At 45.1% G+C, this 25,975-nt stretch overlaps 1 protein-coding gene across 1 annotated transcript in view; it reads right to left on the bottom strand.

Moving 5' to 3' along the window:
• Positions 1 to 3,234: 3,234 nt before the first annotated feature.
• The window catches only part of LOC111523483 (protoheme IX farnesyltransferase, mitochondrial), a 139,796-nt gene continuing 117,055 nt past the window's right edge, over positions 3,235 to 25,975 (bottom strand). The window contains exons 6-7 of the mRNA XM_023188096.2: positions 19,359 to 19,591; positions 3,235 to 5,075 (exon numbers count right to left, since the gene is read on the bottom strand). Of these exons, the coding sequence (XP_023043864.1) occupies positions 4,672 to 5,075; positions 19,359 to 19,591 (637 nt within the window). The 3' untranslated portion in view covers positions 3,235 to 4,671. The remainder of the gene's footprint in view (positions 5,076 to 19,358; positions 19,592 to 25,975) is intronic.

The following is a 25,975-nucleotide window of genomic DNA, read 5'->3' as shown; positions in this document are numbered from 1 at the left end:
CCCTTAAACTTATTCATGTCACAGAGATATTTATTCATGTCTTACTGCTGACCTTCTCCCTACTATGATCCTATTATCCTGCCACTTCCCTTTTTCTTTGATGGTAAAGATAATGATCAATAAATACTGAGGGTCCTCTGTATGCTGAGCAGCGGTACCCTGGGCCCACTTTTTCTTTCTCTATACTTTGTCTCTATCTCATTTCTTTTCTCAAGTCTCTCATTCCACCTAACGAGAAACACCCACAGGTGTGGAGGGGCAGGCCACCCCTTCAGTAGTTAAGTCAAGGTACCCCTGAAGATACAGAAAATGATGAAAATTGATGAATGAGTCAAACTAGGAAGAAATAGTCACTTGCCTTTGTTCAACTTTGGCAGTTTTCTTAACAAAGCAGGCAGAAGGGTGCACCTGTTCCAGATTCAGTCACAAGGGGCAGGCATGCACCAATCTCCTCCACCTTCAAGTGCTCCCACCACCTCCACCTCCCACCATGCCATAAAAGGTACTCGTTCATTCCTTTCATCGATGAAGCACCCATCACATGATCACTTATGGATTGTCTTCTGTTCTAGGTGCCTGTGGACACAGCAGTGAGAAACAAGACATTTCTGCCCTACTGAGTTTACAGTTCAGGGGTGGTGGTTGGTAGTCAGTAACAAGTAAGTGAAATGTGTATGTCACATATTAATAGGTGCTATGGGAAATGAATATGTCAGGAATGGCCGTGGCAGGGTGGGGTGGAAGTTTGAAGTTAGAAAAGGCAATTCCAGAAACAAGTAGAAGCTGTGGGGTGGTGGCCTGGAGGCAGTGGAGTGCATTCTGGTTGGTGCAGCCTGGGGACAGAGTCCTGAAGTCAGGAGTGGGAAGAGTGATCGCACCAGCCAGATAAGGACTATGTGGAAGCCATCTTTTCTCATGGAACCACATGTCTTCAATACCTTTCGAAATCCATTCATTCTTTATCCCAGGCTAACAGGCCGTTTCCCTCTGACCACAGGGACCTCATACAACCCAGATGGGGTTATTCTTTTATTTCAGGAAAAGGCATTTATTGAGCACCTACCCTGTGCTAAGCATTGTTCTAGAAGCTGGAGATAAAGTGATGCAAAGATACAGTCCTTGCCTTCACGGAAGTTATTTTCCAGGGAAGACAGTCATTAAATAATGAGATACGTAAATAGACATAGAACATGAAGTAGTGTTAACTGAGGTCAGGAGCTCGAGACCAGCCTGACCAACATGGTGAAACCCCATCTCTACTAAAATACAAAATTACCCGGGCAAGATGGTGCCTGTAATCCCAGCTACTCAGAAGGCTGAGGCAGGAGAATCGCTTGAACCCAGGAGGCGAAGGTTGAAGTAAGCCAAGATCGCACCATTGCACTCCAGCCTGGACAACAGAATGAGACTCCATCCCAAAAAAAAAAAAGAAAAAAGAAAAAAAAAAAAAAAAAGAAAAGCACAGCAAGGAGGTAATAAGCACTGGGGGTGGGGACAGGAGTGCTATTTGGTCAGAAGGCCAAAAAAGGCCTCTCTAAGGAGGTGTCATCTCAATGAAATGAGAGGACCTCACACAGAGGGAACGGGAGTTATCAATATGAATACACCACAGCAGGTGTGCTTGAGTACTGAGGAAAAGCATGGAGATCTGTAGGCAGGACAGTAGGTGTGGCAAGAAGGTATTTCCAAGATCAGAGAGAGGAGCAGGACCAGATGGCATGGGACCAGATGGCATGGGACCAAGTAGGGAAGCAATTACAGGGTGGAGAATGGGAATAGCAGGATCTGCCCTGTAGCTTAGAGGGATCATGCTGGCTGCTGTGTGAAAAACAGACAAGGCTGGGGCAAAGAGGAAAATAAACTGCAGGCACGTCTTGCAGGCATGTGTCTCGGATAGACGGGTGGTTCAACCAACCTCGTGGTGGCAGAGGCGGTGAGCAGTGGTCAGACGGGATTTTCAGAGGGCTCAAGTTGGTGGCGTCATGCAAGCTGAAGTGTGAGGCATGAGGCATGATCAGAATGCAAGCACAGAGTTGTTCCACGCTGGTGGATACCTTGCCTCTCAGATGCTCTGTGATGTGCATGGCGGAGTCCAGCCACTGAGTGATGGACTCTGAATTAGTAAGTGAACAAGAGCCTCTTTGATCCAGAGCGTATCTTCACATCTTGCAGTTAGGCAATAGTGGTCAAAAGATGCTAAAAAGTGTAATCTGTCCAGCAGGTCAATTATGTTTGGGTTTCCAACAAACAAGAAGCAGGTATATTGCTCTCATTTCTCCAGGCAGGCAGATAGGTACAGCAGTTCTCCCTTATCCGTGGTTTCTCTTTCCACTGTTTCAGTTACCCATGGTCAACCAAGGTCCAAAAATAGTAAATAGAAAATTACAGAAATAAACATTTCATAAGTTTTAGATTGTGTGTTGTACTTAGTAGTGTGATGCAATCTAGCATCACCTGCTCAGGACCTGAATTCTCTCTTTGTCCAGCAGATCCATGCTGGATACCGTCCCACCCATGAGTCACTTAGCAGCCAACTCAGTTGTCAAATCCGACTGTGATGGCATTGCAGAGCTTGTGCTCAGTAACCTTTATTTTGCTTAATCATGGCTTCACAGTGCAAGAGTAGTGATGTTGGCAATCCACAGATGTCAGAGAAGCCAGAAAGTGCTGCTCTTAAAAGTGAAAAGGTGAAAGTTCTCAACTTAATAAGGCACAGAAAGATAAATATTGCATGTTCGCACTTATATGTGGAATCCAGAATAATCAGACTTGAAGAAGACAATAGAATGGTGGTTAGAGAGGCCAGGAGTTGAACGGAATGGGGACAAGACGGTGAAAGGGTACAAAGTCAGTTTAGGACGATTATGTCTCCTCCCTTTGACATACATCACACGCTGTATGAATGCAGTAAATAATGTATTATAATTTCAAAATTACTGAGTACATTGAAAATGTTCTTACCACAAAAATAAGTGTCTGAGGTAATGAATACATTCATCAGCTTGATTTCATTATTCCAATTGTCTTCATAAATCATAACATCACTTTTTTACCTCATAAATATACACAACTACAATTTGTAAGTTTACAAAACAAAACCAACCTCCCCACACGCCCTCTGCCAGCTCTTGAAGGCGTGATCAAGTGTTGTCAGCTCTACCAGGAACTGTGTGAACTCGGCACAGGATGATTACTTCCAATGACGCCACACGCACTCCTGTTCTTGTATACCGTTATACCGTTTTATTGTGGAAGGAAAAGGGAATCCATGAATTGTACAAGCGTGAAGGCTGTAACAAGTTGTAGAGGCTTTTTCCGGACATTCCTATGCATTGTTCTCCACAGTAAACAACCTGGGGGCAGCCAAGAGGGAAGACTTCAGATGAGTGGAATCAGTGATGTATGTTATCTACCTACAATCCCTTGAGACATTTTTGAGAGAACTCTGTTTAAATGCTGTTCAACTCTCCCACTCCGACCAATGAATCCCCACAGACCAGCAGTGCCCTGGGAGACTGAGTAATGAAAACATCCTGTCAAGCTTCAAGACCTTTGGGCAGATGGGACTCTGCAGACCCGTGGGAGTACAAAGGACCAAAGAGCTACAGGCAACTGTGTTTGGTACCTGAGGTCACACCTGACCACAGGATAACTTGCAAAATTCCCAGAACCCGTCTTCTGGCTCTTAAAGCCATTGCACATGTGGAGGCTAACTTCTGAATTCAAGAGATATCAGGATGGACATGTATTTTTCACCCAAGGGACAGGATGGTGAGCTCTGTGGCCTGGTTAGCCCAGCACACCCTTATTCCTAACTTCCCTTCTCAATACAGCCTTGAAAAAACTGTGCTGTGTAGCAGAGCAGCGGCGACCCACAGTAGTGGCTACAGAGGTACAGTACTGGGGTGGGGGCCAGAGGTATCCGGTTGGTATTAAGTCCAGGGCTACCCTTTTAGAAGGAAATACTTCCAATAGTGTATGTTAATGTGAACTATAAAGGTGCCTGTGACTCCTTGGAGTTCTGAAATGCTCATACGCAATGGGGGTGAAGGGAAGACAGGGGCTGGTAGTCCAGCCTGAGACTCCCTAGGCAAGCGTGTGGAATCCCCAGTCCCAGTGCACAGCAGCCGGGTCCTAGCTATTGGCATTGTTAGAAGGACTATGGCTGAGAATGTGTGGGGTGGGGAAAATCAAAAATGCAGGCCCTGGCTCAGTCACCAGGAAGGGGGTGCCACGAGGCCCTTGAGGAACCTGAGCTCACACAACTACAGACAGCAGATGATGAGGTTCACGCTGTCTGGCCACAAAGTGCCACTCCGCTGGGCAGGTGGAGTGTGTGTGTGGTGCGGGGTAAGGAGGAAGTGTGTATGTGTATACCCAGGTGAGGAAGAAGAAACAGAATGGAGGGTGGCGATGGAGGAGAGATCATATATAAAGACCCTCAAAGGGAAAAATATTCCTTTTTTGTGTTCACTGACTGAGCTGATGCATTTCTTATTTGGGGAACATTTTGAGTATTCTTCTTAAAAAAAACCGTCAAATAATCACTGAGCACCAAATTCGTGTATAATCTTGTTCTAAACCCAGCATTTTCTCTTCTTGTGATCCAGAATTACCACAACATGCCCGCCTGGCAGCGGAGGGAAAGGAGTGGTGGGCGTCCCCATGCGTTCAGCTGGGAGGGGGCGTCGCGTCCCCGTCCCCGCGGGGCCGCTTGCAGGTGAGCATGAGCAGCAGCAGCAGCGGCAGGTGCCACAGGCTGCAGAAGAACAGTTTCCGCGAGCTCCTGCGGTCTGCGTCCACGTAGAAGCGGAAGCCGAGGTAGGAGATGTATGCGTTGATGGGAAGGGCCACGAAGGGGAAGGTCCACGTGGTGACGTCCAAGACAGGGGCTGCTGCGGACAGCACGATCAGGGCCAGGCAGTGGCGCAGCGCCACGCGCCGGCACAGGCCTGGATGGGTGACCGACATCATGCAGTAGCCGCCCCGGGAGTATTCTTCACGGAGGCCCCAGCTGAGGGCGTTGAAATGAGGAAACTGCCAGGAGTAGAGGATTCCTCCCAGGAGAAATGCACCTGTGTTGGGGTCAGGGCAGGAGAGGGAGACAAAGGCAGTCATCACCAGAGATTTCCAAAGAATGGTTTCCTCTCCTGGGACAGCCTGCCTGGCACCTCAGAAGCTCTGCCACCCTGTGCTCTCATCGTGCTGCCTGCCTACATCACAGGGTAGCTGGGAGACAGGTGTCTACATCAGGCTGGTGGGGCAGCCGATGAGCTAAGATGCCTCCTTTCTCACCTGGGGGTGCCTGTGTGCCTGGGGGCAGGCGGCTGTGGGGTCTGGCTCAGACCCTGCTTCACAGCGGGGGCTGCCTGCGCTGCAGAACCCTTAGCATCGGTGGCTCCTGCCCACCTGGTGCCCCTCATGCCTCCCACATTGTGGAGAGGAAAGAAGCCCCTACACGTGGGCAGACACTTGCAGGGAATTCAGTATCTATTTCGGTATTACCTCTGGGTGCAACCTCTGTGCTAGAGCGCTGAGCTCCATTTCCGCCCGCTGGGACCGGGGTATGTGGCTTCAGGCAGGTGGAAGCAGTGCTGTAACCTGGAGGATGCTGCGAGTCAGCTCTGCCTGTTCCAGGAACCCTGGCTCCCTTCCCAGGGCTGTTAGCGCTCCCCGCTCAGCACTGACAGAGCTGGATGTACCTGCAGGCGAGTTTGTCACACCCTGGCTCTGATCTGTTTACCTGTTTCACCAGGGCTTCCAGGGCATATGCCTGCCACGTTCCTCTCACCATCCCCCAGAGCCTGGCACAATGGCACAAGCAGGAGTTGTGAAAACCACATGTGCTAAATAAAATGAGTCATAAAGGCAAAGCGGTCCCAGAGTACCATGATAACTTGTCCATGGCTTTGTAAGTTTTCAACAAGGACATAATACCCTGAGCACCATTTTGCCCCTTTCTCTGGAACAGTCTCCCCAGCACCCACCTTGGTGGAATGAAGGCTGCTGTTCGCTGAGCTCCTATTACATGACAGACCCTACTCTCATAGTTTGCCCCATTTAATCCTGACCATTGGATTTTGAGGTAGATTGATAATCTTCATTGAAAAAAAAAAAATCAGACAATGTCAAGTTCTCCAAAAATAGGTGGAAGGGCAATTCAAAACAAGGCTGCTTGATTTTTAGGCCAGGGTCCTTCTATGACATGCACAAAGCTACCTAAGGACAGGCAGCAGGGTGGGGGCTGGAAGGCAAGAGTTGGCTATTCCTGTGCAGGTGATTGAGTACTCACGCCAAAAATGCTCCCTGGGCGCCTACTATGGGGTAAGCACCGTGCTAGGCGCTGGGGATACCATGGTGAGCAACAATCCACACGTGCTCCTGCCTGCACTGAGTAGACCCTTCGGTCAAGGCGGTGGACATCAAGAGCCACACTAGTCACTCTAAAGTCACCACTCCAAATGCAGTGAGGAAAAGAGCATGGTGCAGTGAAGACACACAACAGGAGCTGACTGAGTCTGGGGGACCAGAGGAGGCTTCTCTGAGGAAGGAATGTCTGAGCTGAGCTGCAGAGTGGTGACCTTGTCAAGTCAGGGCTAGTGGAGGGGACAGTATTCATAGAGGCCTTGGGGCTGGAAGGTTTGAGGTGTGGGCGGTGTAAAAAAAAAAGATTAACACGTGTTAGGAGTCACAGAACTATATATGTTAAAAAAGTCAAGTTTACTGCATGATGAAGAAAAGGAAGGTGGTGTGGCTTGGCTGGAGTGCTGAGAATGACAGGGAAAGTTCTTTAGGACAAGGCTGGCTGGAGTGCAGTGGCATGGTCTCAGCTCACTGCAGCCTCGATCTCTTGGGCTCAGGTCATCCTCCTATCTCAGCCTCCTGAATAGCTGGCACGATAGGTGCACGCCACCAAACTCAGAAAACTTTCTAAAACAATTTTTTGTAGAGATGGGGTCTCACCATGTTGCCCAGGCTGGCCTTGAACTCCTGGCTCCAAGCAATCCTCCTGCCTCAGCCTCTCAAAGTACAGAGATTACAGGCATGAGTCACTGCACTCGGCCTTGACTTTGCTATTCTAAAAGCAACAGAAAGCCACGGAAGGATCTTAATGTATATGAATGCTGAGCATGTGTGCCTGCGTGTGTGAGTGTGTGCACCTATGTGTGTAGGGGGTGAGGGGAGGGGCACCAGTGCTAAGTGATCCTATTTGTGAAGGACACACTGGAGGGGCCTAAAGCAGGTATGGAAGGACCAATCAGGAGATGAGGAGTGAGGGGATGAAGGATGACAGTATTTAGGATCAGGATGGTGACAGCAGAGATGCCAAGAAGATGAATTTGGAAGGAATTTGGGAGGCAAAGGGACAGGATGTGTGTGCAGTGTAAGTAAGGAGGGGAGGAGACAGGGAGGAGGTATCAACAGCAAGTCCTGGGCTTATGGGTCCATGGAGATGCCACTCATTGAGACAAGCAGGGAAGAAGAGGAGAGGAGGTCGTAAGTGCAACCTTGGGTGTGTTCAGTCTGAGATGCCTTTGGGATATCTAAGGGGAAAGTCACAAAGAGGGTCCGGCAGCCAGAGTGTGGGTACGGTCTGTGATAAGCAACTGTGAGCGTCTTTTCCTGAGTAATCCAGGCAGACATTTATGTGTCTGCATTTCCTACCTGAGGTGAACTTCTTAGGGTAGGTTCACTTATCTGTGAATCTCCAGGCATTAGAACATAGAAAGTAAGTAATAATATTGTAGTAAAGTACACCCAAACTCATCATGGGAGCCAATGTGGAAAAAAAGTGGATTTACTCTAAGTTATCCCCAAGATCACTGTTTCCCAACACTGGCTTGGGAACCAGTCAGGCAAACTGTAGGATTCTGTCTACCTTCTCCTTCCCCTCCTTTGGAACTGCCTTCTCCATGGGGTCCCTGGCAGAGAATTGAGAGTTCACCAACCCACTGTGTCATCTACCCTGGAAAGCGCCATCCTGCCTGGGGGAGAAGAGGTTGAGGATTTGTAACCACAGTCCTATTTCAGGTAATGAGGATCTTTTAAGCCTCTGGTCTGTGGGAATGTTCAGAAAAAGGGAGCTGGGGGCTATTGCTAGGCAGAACTCACCAGGAGACAGAACACTTTACATAATGCAGAATACTTCAGAAAATAAGTCTGAGGCTATAAGCCGCTGAGGGGCCCCTGTTTGTGCAAATGCCAATGAGCATGAGAAGGAACCAGCTCCTCCTTTAATCTCTGATCTGTATTCCTCAACAGCGGAGAGTGCAGAGTGACACTAGGGGCAGGCTTTGCAAGTCATCTAAAAGAAAGGAGGGGGATTTTTAATGCACACTGTTCTGGAGAGAAACTTAATCATTTCTGAGTTACGTTGATCAGGCAGGGCAGTTGTAGCTTACCAAGTGGAATTTGTGTGGGTACAGATGATTTAAGAGGGAGGAGGGCTTCCTTTTATATCCATGGATAGTTTTCTGTGGCTTCCATAAGTCAGTCAACCCCTTTTCAGTCTTCCAGTATGGGAGGAAATATAACAAAGACCTGATTTTAGGGTCCCTATTTCAGTAGGGTTACTGTCAAATCCCCCAAATTCATTTTTAACTTTAAATTTTATACACACACACACACACACACACACATATGTATATACAGTTGAGTGTGTTTGCATGAAGTAAGATATATATATATATAATTTAATTTTAACGCTGATAATAGGAGCAGCTACTATTTATTGAATCCATTAACCTGGTAAACAGTTGACAGGTGTCTCACACATAGGCACAATTCCGGGTGCTAGAAAGGCAGTGGCAACCAAGACAAAGTCCTGCTTAAAGTCTAGAGGGAGATGGACATAAACATAAGTAACAGTGCTGATCGCTATTTTGAGACTAGACTCAAAACAGGGTAATGCAGTGGGGGTGACTTGAGACTGAGTGCTCGGGGAAAGCCTTTCCATAGGTGATATTTAAGCCATGACTCAACTAATGGCAAGCAGAACTCTATCAGATGCTGGGAAAGGTCCCAGTAGGCCTCTGGGACAGCATGGAGGCTGGAATGAGGAAGGGAGAGTTACAAGAAGGGGCTGGGAAGGCATCTGGAAATCAAGATAAGGAGGGGGGGGTCTTCCCCCAGCGCAGGGGGAGAACAGGCTGGGGGTCGAGAGACAGAGGGGATGGCAGAGGGGGGTTATTCAGGTGGGGAACCCTAGGACAGACACTGGTGAGTGTGCTCATGGTAGAGACACGACCAGTTTTATTTTTGACTATTTTAACTTTGAGGTACATAATAGACATCTCAGTTGAAATGCCTGTGGCTGACATGTGCCAGGCAGTTACACATATGCTTTCTAATCTTTACAACAACCCCACCTATAGGTATCACTATCATCATCTTATAGATGAGAAAGATTAATTTGCCTGATGATATTCAGTACTACTGGCACAAGATATTAGCACCTTCTGTTAGAATGTGATTGGTTATCTGGGGCAACATAGCAAGACCCCATCTCTACAAAAAAATTAGGCAAGGGATCACGTGCCTATAGTCCGACCTACTTGGGAGTCTGAAGAGGGAGGATTACTTGAGCCTGGGAGTTCTAGGCTGCAGTGAACTATGACTGCACCACTATACTCCAGCCTGGGTGACAGAGGAAGACACCAATTCTTAAAAAAAAAAAAAAAAAAGAAAGAAAGAAAGTTGTTGCCACATAGAGACTCAAATTAGTGACGTTCCCACATCAATGGACTGTTGGATGCTGTGGGTAGAGGAAGGCTTGCTGAAAGAAAAAAATTGCAGAAGCATTTTCTAGTACCTTAAAAAAAAAGAGAGAGATCTGTTTTAACAACAAAACCATCAACCAGATGGCATTCACTTGGCAGTGAGTAGTGCTAGGGAATTCAAAAGGACAGAGGAAAGGTTGGAATGCTCAGGTGCAACTGACGGAGTAAACAGGGTGATGCAAGTAGACTTCTTTATATTTTGATGGAAAATAAAGTGACTGGTAAGAGGAAGCGTTGTTAAGAGTCTTGGGGCGCAGGGTCATGCTGAGACTTTGAACACAATGTACAGAGAAGCCCAGCCCCAGCTCACAAGCTGTCTCAGATTCAAAGAGTTTGCAGTTGTGACAGCCACAAGCACAGGGGGAAGTGTCTTTCAAGAAAAACAACATCAGTGATAACTTAGAAATGGGGGGAGGGATTGGATCATTCAGAGCTCAGTGTCTGCTTTGCTCTAGAAATGGCCCAGAAGGAGCAACGTCAGCTGGAAAATGGCTAAAACACCAGCTCCAAATGTGGGATTTTCCTTGTCTTTCTCAAAAGCCCTCCTTTCCTTGTGTGTGTCAACTGAAGTATTTTGTTTTGCTCAATACACTTTTTCAGTAATGCTTCTGCTTAAAATAAACATAATTAAAGAAATCATTTTCCTGAGAGTAGCATGCTGTTTTCTGTAAGAGGAAATTGGGTGTGGGTTTGGCTCATGTCACAAATGAAGGAGATTTGGAAATCACAGCCTGGCCTTAATGGACTGTAATCAGAAAACCACCACCCACACACAGTTTTACTTGATATGCTTCAACTGCCTCTCCTCCTATAAAAGATGAAAACTAATTACTCTCTTCATCAAGATAAGGTGAACTAGAACAGGAAGACTTGAATTAGTGCCGGGGCTGTGGTGGAACCCACCTTCCTTGTGGAGTAAACATAAAGCACTCAGTGGACTAATTCAAAGACCTCACCTTCCTTCAAGATAAGTATTCCGCTCATCTCCTCTGCCTCAAGCTCCTAAAGCAGTCCATTTTTATTGGGTCTGTCATCTATGACAACAAATCTGGACTGTGTGCCCCTAGATACAGGACAGTCTGTTTTCAAAGTCCTCTGCTGGTGTCTGGCCAGGGAGAAAGACAACACAAAGGGATTACAGTCCATGGTGAATGTTACTTAGTGCAGGGCAGGAGAACACTTAATTCAGCCTTGAGAGGTCAGGGAAGGCTTCCTGGAAGAATCTGTAAACTGAGATCTAAAATTGGTCTCTGAGTTTCAATCCATTCACAAAAACCATGTGTTTTTGACTTCTTTTAACCGTATCTTCCCATTTTCCTGCTTAACCCTGCACAATCTCTGTACATATTTGGTTTCATCACATTTGAAAGAAACGTCCACTTCTTCTCTGTTAATCGATTACTTGCTAGTCTATGAACATAGAAAATTCTGAAAATCGAGGTGGCATATCTGTAGACATGGTTCTCCAGAGCACGGCAGCTTCCTGAGAACACGGGACTGAAATCCCACTGCAAAGGCAACTCCACAGAATGTCCAGGTGTGCAGGCCATCATTACTTCTCTCCTTACTCAGAAAATGGAGAAGGGCACATGTGCAGTACTGTGTGTGAGGGAACCCTCATCCAGTGGCACCTGGCTCTGATTAGAGGGCTGTATTAGGTGGGGCAAGGCTCATAATGTCTTCCTGATGACTCGTTGAAAATGTATGTATTTTTACATTCTCTTGAAACTTCCATCAAACATCCTACGACATACAGACTGGAGGAGAATCGCAATTATTTCCGCCTCTGTCCATTGTTCAGAAATGCTCTTGTCCACGGCACACTCCATCACTTTGCTGACAAAACTAATGAGCAATTCCAGCTCAATGGTATCTGAATGGAATGGAGACAAAAATCCTCAAGCTGCAGCTGACTCTGTGAGGAAATTCCTTGTGGAATGGAGTTCATCGGTTTCGGCTTGCTTTCTCTGACTGCCCAGTGGGCACCTTCCCACCCCACCCCCCAAACCCATTGTCACTCACCATCCACGCATGGCCTTGCAAAGGATAAAGAGCCCTAGCTCCAGTGAACCTTGGTGCTGGGTTTGGGAGGTCTTCCCTCGCCAGTACAATAGGCTCCTCTCTGATGGGGCCCACGGTAGCGCGTCTGCTCCATGACCGGCTCTATTTGTGCTTTCAGGGTTATGTGGTTATGTAGACTGGGGGCTGGCTGGGGAAGCAAAACCAAACCCAGAGCTTCATGGTCACAGATTTCAAAGTCTTTCTTTTGAGGGGCAACACAAAGGAGCCTGTGAAACAGATCAGCCTCAACAGTGCAATAGACTTCTATGGTGCTGCAGATAAAGGGAAGAGGATGTGGGGCCAGTTTATCAACTGCACAGGCGACAAAAGGGAAGATTAAAAGTCCCTGAAAATAGGAAATAGAGTGGGCAATAACTGCTTGCCCTTGAAGAATTCTTTGCTAGTAGCTTAGGAATAATGGAGAGGCTCAGTGGGCGGGAGGGCGCTGGATTCTCTCCTCTCCCTCACCTCACTGTGTGCTGCCGCCCTCCAGGCCGAGTCATGGGGAGGTTTCACTTAGAGAGAAAGACAGGAGTAAAGGAAGAAAAAAGCTCTGACTCTGAAAACAGTGCTCCCCTTTTTCTCTTCTTGCCATTTCCTTGGAAGGACATTTCAAGCACCTGTGAATCCTCTCTGAAATTCAAATGCTTCCTACTCCCTTAGCTCATATTGGAAGGTCTTTCCATCCTTATCACTTAAATATTAATTCATTGAAGAATATTAGTTACATGTGCATTCTGCTCCCGGCACATGTCTACCAGAGGCTGGCCTACCACACCGTCATCTATCATTCATTCAGGAAGGCACTGACTGGCCCAGCCCCCTCAAAGCTTGCGATCAATTATGGTCAACACAGCACAACTGACAAGATCTCAGCGCCCTTGGTGCCAGTTTGCCTCCAATTATACCACCAATCTGGGGGCCTGCAACATAATTTCTAGCATGTTCTTTGGTAGCTCTTTTTTTTTTTTTTTTTGGTCTTTCAAGAGAATATAGTGTTCTAAATATTGCTTGTTTGCTAATATTCCCATGAAAATGTTCCTTATTTTGTCTTTAAAAACATCATTTAGCTTAATCTGGAGCTCCAAGGCTAGTATAACTTAATCTAGAGTGCTAAGGCTAGTTATGGTAAAATCTTATACAAAGTGAACAGAGACACAGATACTCATTTTCAAGCTTGGTTTCAAACTGAGGCAGCATTATAAAGGAAATCGTTCAGTGCGTGGGTTAAACAGTACCTGGTACTTAGTAAGCCTTCCATAAATATTTGTTGAATGAGTGAGTGAATAAATTCACTCTGACTCTACTTTCTCATCCAGGAATAAGGGAGGTAAATAAAGCGAAACAGCGCTGAACATTTTGTAGTTTACCAGCTGAGGGTAAAAAATCTCATTCTCTTTTTGTTACCAAAACCATCCATCTGCCCAATGTCACTTCCTGATAAGAGCCCATTTCTAAGTCCTCATTTGTAACTAAATGTTGGGTGACATAATTAATGCTTAACACACATTTGAATTACAAGCCATAGGCAACTGCAAATCCACTCTACAAGATGGTCATTAAGGAGGCCCAATCCATACACCCTCAAAACATGGGATTTATTCAAATTTAGGAAAATCAGGAAAAAGAATCTGAACCTTTCTAAGATATGGGAGTGATGAAAAGAGGGGGCCTTGGCAAGAAGGAGGGGGAGGAGATTTAACTCAAAGCCTCTGAGATACACTAATAGTCTCTGGAGATAAACACTGCTGAGAGGCCTAATGCGTGTGGCTCCAGGCCTGCTTGCAGCTGGAATGTCGGCTGGGCACTTATCTGCAGTCCCCTCCCTCCGCTACCTCCTCAGAGTGGACTCCTTCACTGGGGCTCCAGCAGGTCACTTCTGTCATTGCCATTCCCTGTGTGCAGAATCAAACCAAGTACTGCAGCTCCTGTGACAACAAGCTGGCTAGACCAGGGGTCAGAAAGCAACCCTCTCATTCTGCTTTTCCTGAATTTTAGCTAGGAAGCATTTTTAATGTTTTCTGCTGTTAGCAGAATACTAAAAAAGAATTAAGACAAGATAATTAGGCAGGTGAGAGGAAAAGGCCTAACTCTGAGGCTCAGAGGAAAATGGACACAAGTAAAATGATTACCTTTATAGACAGAAGGGCTTTGTAAAATGAAGTTATTTCCTGTGCACAGAAGCAGCGGGACTGCAGAGTCCTGACTTCCCTGACAGAATGACCACAAGGAGTGTTCTCTGGGCTAGACCCGCGCTTTGCAGCACAGCACTCTCTGTAGCAAGCACTGGACTGAAAGCTGTTGGCACTGTGATGGGGAGAAAAGCTGAGCTGCTTACAGTTCATTGTGCAGTTATAAAATAGCAAACATTAAGAACAATTCACGTTTGCTTAGCTTTTACAATGGCCGTCTGCTCATCTGTGTCATTTTCTTCACCCCGCCATCTTACCTCACTCACCCCATGCTGGATTCCCGAAGCAGGCAGGTCAAACACCTGCGTGGGACCCACACCTCTCACCGGGCATCTAGAACAATTAGAAGTTCTTTTACACTGTCTGATTTTTCAAAAAGTCAAAGTAGTTGTGGGGAAAAAAAAATAAATCAGAATCCCATGGCACATCCTTAGAGTTATTTTATATTTTATGTCTTTGCAGGAAGAGAGAAGGCATCACAATCTCTTCGGTGCTCAAGGCCCCTTGGAATTCTTAATGTGACCTCGTAGCCAACCACAAAAACCACAAAATGATCCAGACACCACAAAGGGGAAAAGGTACTTCCCGACATGTTGCATTTCCTTGCTTGGTGGAGCACTGTGACCCACGGGCTGCCTCGATGCACAGTGTTTTCTGTATCTACTAATCTGTAAATATCTCTCCTCCAAACTAGATGGTTAGTTGGGCCTTCAATACATGAGGTTGCAGGATTTTCATTTCAAATCTTGGCCCAGCTGCTTCCTCTCCATCTTGACTACCATCTACTGAGCCCCAGGAAGGGCTTTTGCAAAAGTATCCACAGTCAAGGTGACTGGGTGACTAAAGGTTGGTGCTGGGTATTTGATGTCCTGGCTCATAAGGGAGTATGTTCAGCGCAACCTGCCTCCCTTCAAACATGTATCCTTCATCCATTTCCCCACTTGGAGGGTCACTGGTGGTAACAAGCTGTTTCTTCAAAGGATGATCAGATTGACATTTCACTACTTAAGAGGCAAAATGTTAAATTAACTAGGTAGGGCAAAGAGAGTGTGGGAGGGGGCAGGTCTAGGGTAGGTGGAGCCCTAGTGCAGAGAGAAGGAAGTGGAGGAGAGGAAGTAGGAGGTGAGAGGAGGCACACAGGATTGGAAGGACAACAAAGGCAGGCTTCTGCAATTTACTGACTTTCCAATACCTCGGAGAACCTGCAGCACACTGTTAAATGATCCTAAAAGTATGGCCCTGCTGTTACGCTGCCTCAAGCTCCAGTGGGTCTTTCTCACCACGGAATGAAGTACGAGTTCCTCTATAGGTGGCTCATCCTTGCGCGTGTCCCCACCCCACTGCGCACTGGCTTTCAGGCCTGTAAGTCTTTGTACAGGCTCTTCCCTCTTCCTGGAAAGCGTACTTCCTTCTTAAGTAAACTGGTCATGACTTAATTCTGTAGTCTTTGTTCACCAAAGTCATCTGGGACCAGTTTGGGGTAAGTTAAGAGAGCCCACAGCCCTCTGAAGATACCCTGCTAAAGCTCTTAGATCACTCAGTCATTTGATTACCTGCCTGCCTCTCCCCAAAGACCCTGAGACATGATTTCCTGAGGACACTCACTGGATTCTAGTGATGTTTGTGTCTCTCAATGCCTGGCAAACAGTAGGTCCCCAGTTGACACTTGCATGATGAAGCGATTATGGGGACCAGTTTATAAAGGTGGCTATCCAAAGTGATCCATCTTTAGGGGCTCAAAGATTAAGTGCTTGGCAATATCACAGAAGAAGGGAAGCCTTTTCGGCCATTTTTTTTCTCAGAAGGGCTCTTTATAACTATATACGTCCCCTAAGACAAGAACCCAGATGAGAGATATCCCCTCTGTGAATAATATAAATGATATCATTAGTACATCTCAAATAATACCATCTGCCCATGCCCTAATCTCTAGGTATTTTCAAGATATGCTAATGGCTAGAGGTCTTTTTGGTTCTATTTCTGCAAACTGGTGGTTCTTAACCTGTGGTCCCTGGACCAGGGGCATCAGCAGCAACTAGAAACTTGTTAGAAATAAAAATTCTCAGACCCCATACCAGCCCACTGAATTCAGAAGTTCCAGGGGTAGGGCCCGGGAATTTCTGTGTTAGCAAGCTCTCCAGGTAATCATCATGTGCACTGAAGTTTGAGAACCACTGTTTTAGACTTTAGTGAGAGACCACAGGTACAGTCTCATTATTTGAAGTACATATTCATGTGAGGATGATGAAATATAGATTCATAAGGACATCAATCTTTCCACCTAGGCAGTACGGTCTAAGTGAACATTCTGCAATAATGGAAATGTTTTACATCTGTGCTGTGGATAGTGTAGCTACTAGGTACATGTGCCTTTGGGCATTTGAAATATGGCTAATGGGACTGGGTAACTGAATTTTAAAGTTTTGTATAAATTTAAATTTAAATAGCCACTTGAGCCTAGTGGCTACCATATAAGACAGTACAGCTCTAGAAGATGACTAAGCAATATAAAACCATATTCAACCCAGTTCCTAAAATCCCAGCAATAAAAATCTTTTAAAAAATACATTCTCTTAGATTCTGTCACCTGTAAAATGGAAGGTACCTATATTCACTGATTTGTTCATTCAATTAAGTATTTGCTGCTTATCTCAAGTTGGTTCTATCAAATTAATGTTTGGAAACTTTTTTGAAGTAGTTTAAAGCATTATGTAAAGTAGCAGTATTCTTTCTGTATAATCTTGACAAGGCTTTAAGCCTATGGTTTGATCTGCAATTAATTAGGATACTGGGGGCAGTAAGTCATGTTGTTACTGTGTGCCCCACAATGTATCTTTAAGATTTAAAGTAAAAGGATATACTGTAATAAAAGCCAACCTCAAAAACTGCCCAGGGAACTTCTCTTTGTGGTTATACATGCCTTTCAGGCTGCTCTGTTTTATACCAGGTTCTACTGAGGTAGATAAGGGGTCTCGTTTTCCAAGACAAATATGTACTTTCATTCTGCTACCTAAACAAGGGATGAATTGCCCTTAGCTGTCCATCATTAATGAGTTTGTATAAAAATGATTCAATCTGTATTATAGAAAGACTATAATCAACATTAAAAACATTTATTTTAAATATGACTATTAGCAGTTTAGCCAAATCCAGACTATCCCTAAACAAATGAGGGCTCTTGCCTGAATGTGCACTCCTAAGTGAGGACTTTTGAAAAGTTCTTTTTCTCTAGCCTCCGGGGAGGCAACTCCAGCCTGCACATGCCGAGGCTCTCTTCAGGAGAGAAACTGCCTGGAAGTGTGACAACGGCCTCTAGCCCTCGGCAAGAACCTGGGCCCTAGGACAACACTGCACAACAGTGGTGACCAAGTTCTCCATGGCCTGGGATTGAACTGTCCATACCAGTCTCCTGTGCTACCTGTCCCTAAGGCTGTAATCCTTGGCTCTGACTCTGGCCCTGTCTGGGTCTTCCCGGATTCAGAAGGTTCTTGTTGCTTTGTGCCAGGTTTGAGGAAGTTGAATAGGGTTCAGGCACTCCTGCCAGGAATGGGGTGTCTCTATCAGATAGGCAGGTGACTCGGTGCAGGAACCCAAGTGCTGAAGTGGGGCTACACCCTTGAGGACGGGGATACTCCCCATGCACAGCTTAGGCAGTTCCGCACTGTCTTTCATGGTCTGCACCTCAAATGTCTGCACAATCACTACAAAGGTTTGACGGGAGTAAGAGGGAAGAGGACACTTGCGTTAAGGGGGAGAGGGAGTTGGGGTCAAGTCAGATGAGCTCCGGGTGGAACTGAGGAAGAGGAACATGACTGGGAGCGGGAGGGCTGGTGGTGTGCCGGTGTGCTCTGTGAAGGTCAACTATAAACCAGGGTGAACACGCAGATGTCATCTAGCCTAGGGATGCCAAGCCCGGGCTTTAAACCCTGGCTTCTCTTTCCCAATGCAAACCTCACAAAAGGACCCCAGCACTCTTTCCCACCAGGCCTGTAGGCGCCTCAGTCTTCAAAATAACAGCCCAGAGGACAAGGCTGCATTGCTCAGTTTACAAACCAAACAAAATCTTCCAGTTCCCGATCTGTGCCAGTCCCTCCACTGTATGAAGGAGGACTCCTGATTGATAACAACAGCATATGGGTCCCAAATTGAGCCCTCACCATGGTCCAGCACTTTACAAATAACAACTCGTTTCATCCTCACAATGACTCCAGGAGGGGAGAAGACTATTAGCCTCACGTGGGAGATGAGGAGACAGTGGCAGAAAGAGGCTGAGTTCAGCCGTGAAGGATGCACAGCTCACGAGTGGTGGGGTCAGACTACCAATCCACGCAGCGCTGCTGGCTTCCTTGCTCACCACCGCTTTGCTGACACTGCCTCCCACGTGGGTGGGGCTATGGTTTTAGGTTTATCGGAGAACACACAAGCACATACGCTTTAGAATATGATATTTGTAGATTCATTAAAATCCGACCTTTACAGGATATTAAAACCATTCTAAGAGACAATCATGGTAAAGGTGTAATCGCATTTGTAAGCCTGCCAAATTGGAGTGTAAGAGCTTTTATGAAAAGTTTCAGAAATGTGGCTTACAGGGTAACGGTTTATGGTCAACTGCCTTTTGATCTCTCATGTGAAAAATATGTACTTACATATATTGCAGGAAACCTCACCACTTCCTTCCTAAGTGTCGGTCAAAAACACTAATTACTTGACTAATTAGACTGTGAAACTTCCCTTACAGATGGTAAAAATGAGCTATTTTCACCCCACAAATTTACTTGTGACATACCACCAAAAAAAATGGGGAAATCTTTCAATGGTTTTATTGTAGACAGTATGAACAATTTAAGCAAATCATATAAAAATAAATTAGAAACTAATGAAAATAATCTGCCCTTTCATAAGAGGAGAAAACAAGAGGCTGGCTCGTGAGATGACACCCCTTTGATGGGAGACTGGAGGTCGGATCCAGATACATTCTTCCCACCCCACGAATTGGTTAGCCCTAGCTTGGTTTGTGATTTTCATCGTGGCTTCAAGTACTTTCTTTATCCACCTGTAGTCACAGGCAGGCAGCACTCTTTCTTTTGTTTTCTCCCAGTCATTCCCTACAAGGGAAAGTGTATGTCATGTCCACCCACCAGCCACGATGACTTGGTCTCCTTTTACTCTGCGTCCACAGAATTTCAGTCTGCGGCATCAGCACATTTGCCAAAAGAATTAGTGTGGGATGAAGTGGAACCGAACCAAGTGTGACAGCTCGGGGAGGAAATGCCTCCTTGACCAGAGTGTGCTCATGTGAGACTCCACACTGTGGAACACTTACCAGCATCGAGGCTGCCCGTGGCCGCTGTCCAGCCCATGACAGGCGGGATGGCCCCAACCACGGCTCCGACCCATGTGTTGACAATGCTGATCCTCTTCAGTGGTGTGTAGCAGCAGGTATACAGAAAAATATTGAAGAGCCCCAGGGCTCCTGTGAGTGGATTCACCCCCCAGGTCAGAATGGCAACTCCCGGAACAGCACAACAAGTGGCAAAGGACACAGCTAGCAATGGGCTGGAAAAGAGCAGAGAACATGGAGTGATCATCTCCGATGCAACTCAATCACACTACCTAGAATCGGCACTGACAAAGTGCAAATAATCCACCCATCCAGTAGAGGCAGTACTGATCTGGCTTATTCCTGGATATGGGGACTCCTCTTTATGAAACAAACTTACAATAAGACAGAATATGTTTGTGGGAGCTCTGGCTGCTCTTCTTGATTTTGCTAGCTAAGTGTAAAGTGGTTAAGAGACTCAGGGTTAGAGTGTTCTGGATTCATATAGGTTCTGTCCATTCCTGGCTATAAGACAGCTAGGTTTCACTTACTCCTCTCTACAAGAGAAATGATCCTCTCTTCCTCCTAGGGCTGAAGTGAAGCCTGACGGAGACAATGCCTCCTCTGCACAGCGTTCCATTTTATATTTAGTCACAAGCAAACCACTTCAAACACAATATTGGAAGACTTGAGCAGAAAACAGAACCTGAATTCTAGAAGCAGTTCTCCCCCGGTATTTATACTTTATTATAACATCACTTAATTAGTGATCATGAGTAACAATGGTGAGCCTCTGACTGCCATCATTACGATGTCTGTAATGAATTACAGGCTCAGCATTACCGGTTCCCGATAACAGTAAACACCAGGTGGCCGTTGTGTAGTACCGGTGCCGTAATGTGACTTATGGACACGGGATTTTCAAGGGGAGGTCACACAATGTTATTTATGTAAATGAAACCCATCACCTAAAACTCTACAACGATAATGATTATTATAAGCCTGTTTCTCAAAAGAGCCAACTTCTAAAAGTAGCCTTTGTATGGAATCTTGTGAAAGGCTTTTTGAGAGTCTAGATAAATTGGATCTACTAGTTCCTGCTTATATGCATGTTTATTTATTCTTTCTTGAGAAACCTAAGGAGGTTACTCAAGCCTGCCTTCTCCTAGCAGAAGCCATCATTCCACTTCTGAATAAGGTATGTTTGTGTAGTGTTCAGTGACCCTGCTGGATTACAGATTCCACAACGCACTTCTTGGCAAGCAAGAGTCATCAGTGTGCAGCTTCTAGGGTGCTCTGGTTTTAAAAACAGCCAATTCCCTAAAGAGGCAGTCTTTACCCTACGTGCACACATGTGAGATGATACCCTTCTGTGCACAGGGCTGCAGTGTTCCCATGGCAGGAGAGAAGGCCTGTATCTATGAGACGGCCCCTCCAGGAAAAAGACGAACTTGTAGAATTATGACAAGTTAGAATTCAGCTGGGAGGGAGTCAGGCGAGAGCCCAGCAGCTGGAACTACAGTACTGAATGAAGTCAGGGCAACAGAATATGAAAGCTAGAAGTGACTTGATGGAGAATTCTGGCCACCACTCTACCACTCTGCTATGGGGGCCAGGCCCGACTCTTTCCTACCAGGCCTGCAGCCACTGTGCCCAAAGAGTGAACCAACAGAATGGGAATTTTCATGGAAAAATGAGAAAATACAAGGGCTATGTTGCTGTCAAGGTGCTTGTGACAGAAGAACCACAAATTACAGCTGAGAGACTTCCGAGTGCATGTTCTGCCCTGAGGGGGCATTTCCACCCACCTGTTCCTGGGCCATCTCTTCTGAACCCTGTGGTCAGTTACTTCCACAACACTCACTCAGGTACCCTCAATCATCTACTCTGCCTTTTCCATCCAACATTCCCACCCTGGATCTGCTCAATAACCTACGGTCTCTGCTCCTGCTGGGAAAGCCCTACACTCATACTAACTGGCCCCATTTCAAGGGGATGACTTAACAGTGCGGGTGCTTAGCCAGGGCTGATTTCCATTTTCGTTCCTTATAGTGGCTATTTTAACTCCTCTCCTGCCTTCTCAAGGCTCCAGGTTCACTCTAGCTCCCAAGACGCCTTAACAGATGCCCTTCCCTCTTATACAACAGTGACAAATGCCCTCAGATTTACTTCCTTTCTCCCATTTCAGAAGAGACTGTCTTCACTCCTTTTAAAGATTAAACTGTTTTTATTTAATCTCCTCCCTAATCTGTCTTTTATCTTTTATCTCTACTGTCTATTAACCTCCAGCATCAGATAAATTACTTTCTTCATATTTCCCCCAAGGTAATACCCCTCTTGCTTCAACACTCTTCAAAGCCAAGCATCCTGATGGAGTGGACCACATGCATTCCTTGTCTCTATCTCTTCCACCCCTCAGTTTCCTATTTGTTCCTCAACTGTATCCCTCACCAGCTGCTGAAACACATTTTTCTAAGGTGGAGATAAACAAGGGGACTTCAAAAAGTTCACGGAAAATGCATATTATGAAAAGACTATGCATGGATTTCAAAAAATTTTTGCACCAAAACAAACTCATACTAACTTGTTATAACATGTCTGAACAGGATCTAGTTTGAGGCACTAAGAAGGGTAAGACATCAGTTTGAAAAGAGCCCTTATCAAAGCAACATGAATTCTGCTAAAACAGAAGCAAGAACAAATATCAAATTTATGCTAACGTTTGGATGGAAGAACAGTGAAATCATTGACTCTTTACAAGAAGTTTATGGGGACAATGCCCCCGCAGATCAGCAGTTTACAAATGGATAACTTGTTTAAGAACAGATGATGCTGAAGATTAAAGTCCACAGCTGCAAACCATCCACATCAATTTGTGAGGAAAAAATGAATCTTTGTCATGCCCTAATTTAAGTGGACCAACGGTTAACAGTAGAAACAACCACCAATACCATAGACATCTCAATTGGTATAGCTCACACAATTCTGATGGAAAAATTAAAGCTGAGCTAACTTTCCACTCAGTGGGTGCCAAAACCGTTGCACCCAGATTGGCTGCAGACAAGAGCAGGGCTTTCAATGGAAATTTTAAACAAATGGGATCAAGATCCTGAAGCATTTCTTTGGTGAAAAAAAAAAAAAGAAGAGCTGGGCACAGTGGCTCACACCTGTAATCCCAGTACTTTGGGAGGCCGAGGCGGACGGATCACAAGGTCAGGAGATCGAGACCATCCTGGCTAACACGGTGAAACCCCGTCTCTACTAAAAATGCAAAAAATTAGCTGGGCGTGGTGACAGGCGCCTATAGTCCCAGCTACTTGGGAGACTGAGGCAGGAGAATGGCGTGAACCCGGGAGGCGGAGCTTGCAGTGAGCTGAGATCGCACCACTACACTCCAGCCTGGGTGACTGAGCGAGACTCCGTCAAAAAAAAGAAAATGAATATATAACAGGAGGTGAAACATGGCTTTACCACTACAATCGTGAACACAAAGACAATCAAAGCAATGGCTACCAAGAGGTGCCAGTGGTTCAGTCAAAGAAAAAGCAGACAGATCAAGAGCAAAGCTCATGGCCATAGTGTTTTGGGATGCTGAAAGCATTTTGTTTGATTCCTTTCCAGAGGGCTACAGAGCAATAACATCTACTTATTATGTGAGTGTTTTGAAAAAAATTAGCAAGGCTTTAGCAGAAAGGGCTGGGAAGGCTTCCCCAGAGAGTCCTTCTCCACCACAACAATGTTCCTGCTCATTCTGCTCATCAAACACGGGCAACCTTGTGAGCATTTGGATGGGAAATCATTAAGCATCTACTTCACTGTCCTGATTTGGCTCCTTCTGCCTTCTTTTTGTTTCCTAATCTTAAAAAGTCTTTAAAGGGAATCCATTTCTCTTCGGTTAATAATGTAAAAAAGAATGCTTTGACATGGTTAAATTCCCAGGACTCTGAGTTCTTTACAGATAGACTAAATGGCTGGTATCATTGCTTACGAAAGTGTCTTGACCTTGATGGAGATTAGGTTGAGAAATAAGCTTTTTTTTTTCTTTTTAATTTTAATCTTTTAATTCTATTTTTTTCCATAAACTTTTTGAAGTTCCCTCATACATCATATTACCTGGGACCATCTACCTTCCCAACACGGCACACAATATTAATTTCCAGATGAAAGATTACAAAGATACCTCTGTGTTGTTACGTCTCCCATATACCCAGAAAGGAAACTGAAATGTCTAAAAAGCAGTACACATATTATAATGTTGTTCTTCCAATAAGGTAATTTATAGCTTATAAGAACAGATTTTTTTTTTTCCTATGAGATTCTAAAAAACTAGCTTTATTTTGGGAGACAGAAAAATGTGGTGGCTGATAAAACATTTCATTTTTCGTGAATTGGCCCTTGTGTTAAAAAAAAAAAAAAAAAAAATTGAAGAAGGTTGTTTATTCCTTCTCCAAGTTCCGTGGAAGCCAGTTGGATTCAAAGGTATTAGTGTTATGAAAAGCCCTTTTAGAAAAGCACACATGAATTTAATTTATTGAGATAGGCCATTTTATGTAAAGTTTAGTTTCTGACCTTTGTTAAAATCACAGAAAATGATGTGGCTCAATTTGGGTATTTATATCAATGTGCACAAGGCCATGAATGAGAACTGGGTAGGTTGACAGGCCATGCAAACGAAAATGAAGCTATTTACCCAGGATGCCATGATTACTCTCAGCATCCAGGGACCTGAAGGAACCCATCCCCTCCTGGCATGAGAAGCCCTGAATCGGTGCACTTCAGAGCTTTCTTGTGTTATGGGCAAAGGTATTCCAATTGCAAACTGTGTGAAATTTATTTTCCTCTTATGTTTCATTTTTCCTAAAACATTTATAACAAAAGTGATATACATCCAATTCAGAAAATTGGCAACTCTAGAAAATCACAAAGAAGAAATTCTTAATGAGTTACTCAGAGAAACATACTAGTTGATATCTTTCCAGCCTTTTTCCAATGATATAACTACTTAAAAAAATTGAGAATATGCTAAATTGCGGTTTTATTCCCTGATTCATTGCAATATATCTTAATAATTTCCCCAGGCTATTAAATATATATTTTAATCATCATCATTAATATTTATAACACATAGTGGCTTATTCTTTGGATACACCACAATTAATTCAACCAATATACTTTTTTTTTTAGATGTTCAGTCTTTTTCCATCTTTAAAAATCAAAAAGGATGCTGGGATAAATATCTTATGGATGGACTTTTGTTCACAGCTGTGGTTAGGAGAAATTCTGAAGATAAATTCCCAGATGTGAAACTGCGAAGTCAGATGATATGCACATGTTGTAGGGATTTTGATATGACTGCCAGGCTGTACTCCAGGGAGTTTGCACACAAGTTTACACTCCCACCAGCACTATGTGAGAGCACCATCTCCTAGAACCTGTATCAACACTAGGTGTGACATTAAAAACAAAGCAAAACAAAAAATAAAAGTTGCCAATAGGATTAAAAAACAGTATTGAGTTTCTTAAAAAAAAAAAAAAAACCTTAAAATTAACAAATAAGACAAGTTTACTGAGATAGCATTACCTCATTTCAGCAATGAGAAACTGAGACTCAAGGCAAGTAAAATAACTTGGAAACAGGATCTATACTCAGGCTCATTTGTTGGCTCATCAGTGTGACCCAGAGTCTCCCAACTGTATGTGGGGCACACTGGTATAATACAACTTGCTGAGCCTCTTCTTTCCTGGATCTGCTGAGGGCCTGGGGTGGCCAGAGTCTTGAGTTGGGATGCCATCACCTGGGAGTAGCCTCCTGTGGGCTTAAAAGCACCTTCAGTTTACTCCATTATGCAAATAGCCTAATACTGCATTCCCTGAAATCAAAACAACTGGATATAATATGGTGAGCAAGACAGGTGTGGTCCTTGTCCTGGGGGACTGATGCTGTAGTGGTGGTCCGTTCAGTGGGCAAAGGCAAGCACGTGTGGCACAGCAAGTGGAACACAGGGCAGTCAGCGACACCTAACCTAGTTTATGCTGGGTGGTGGACAGGGTGTGTTTCTAGGAAGAGGTGATGTTTAAACTGAGACCTGATGGATGGGTGGGAGATGGGCGGAAAGGGTGGAGAGGGGAGTTGCAGGCAGTGGGAACAGCGTGTGAGAGGGCCAAAGGGGAGAAGAATGGCAAGTTTATGTTCCACCTATCTGGAGAGCAGAATGAGGGTGGGAGGTGTCAAGGGAACACAGAAATTAGGAAGGCCACATACAGAGACCTCTGGGCAAATGCAGACTCAGTGAAGTCTAGTTTTTAAAAACGGGAAGAAAATGATCAGATCTGCTTTTTAGAAGGATTACTCTGCCTGCCATGTGAAAGTCAGCAAAGAGAGACAAGCATTTGTTTAATTCACCTCCCAAGAGAGGCTCAAGTTAGGCATTTTAAAGGAAGAAGAATCATGGGCACACCACCACATAATTTTTATCAAATGCTTCGTTGAGAGAAACAGCCTTCAGCTAGCTTGTATCTTTAATCTATCTTCCAGATTTCCTAAAATGCATTGGTGGAGCACATTAGACCAGCAGAGAGCGGGCCCTCCTCTCCCACTGAATGGCTCTTTGGTCTAATGA

This window comes from Piliocolobus tephrosceles, chromosome 16 (genome assembly GCF_002776525.5).
Source record: "Piliocolobus tephrosceles isolate RC106 chromosome 16, ASM277652v3, whole genome shotgun sequence".
In the NCBI taxonomy this organism is placed as follows: Eukaryota; Metazoa; Chordata; class Mammalia; order Primates; family Cercopithecidae; genus Piliocolobus; species Piliocolobus tephrosceles.
The sequence above is the reverse complement of the archived record's forward strand: the minus strand, read 5'-3'. Positions and strand labels throughout refer to the sequence as shown.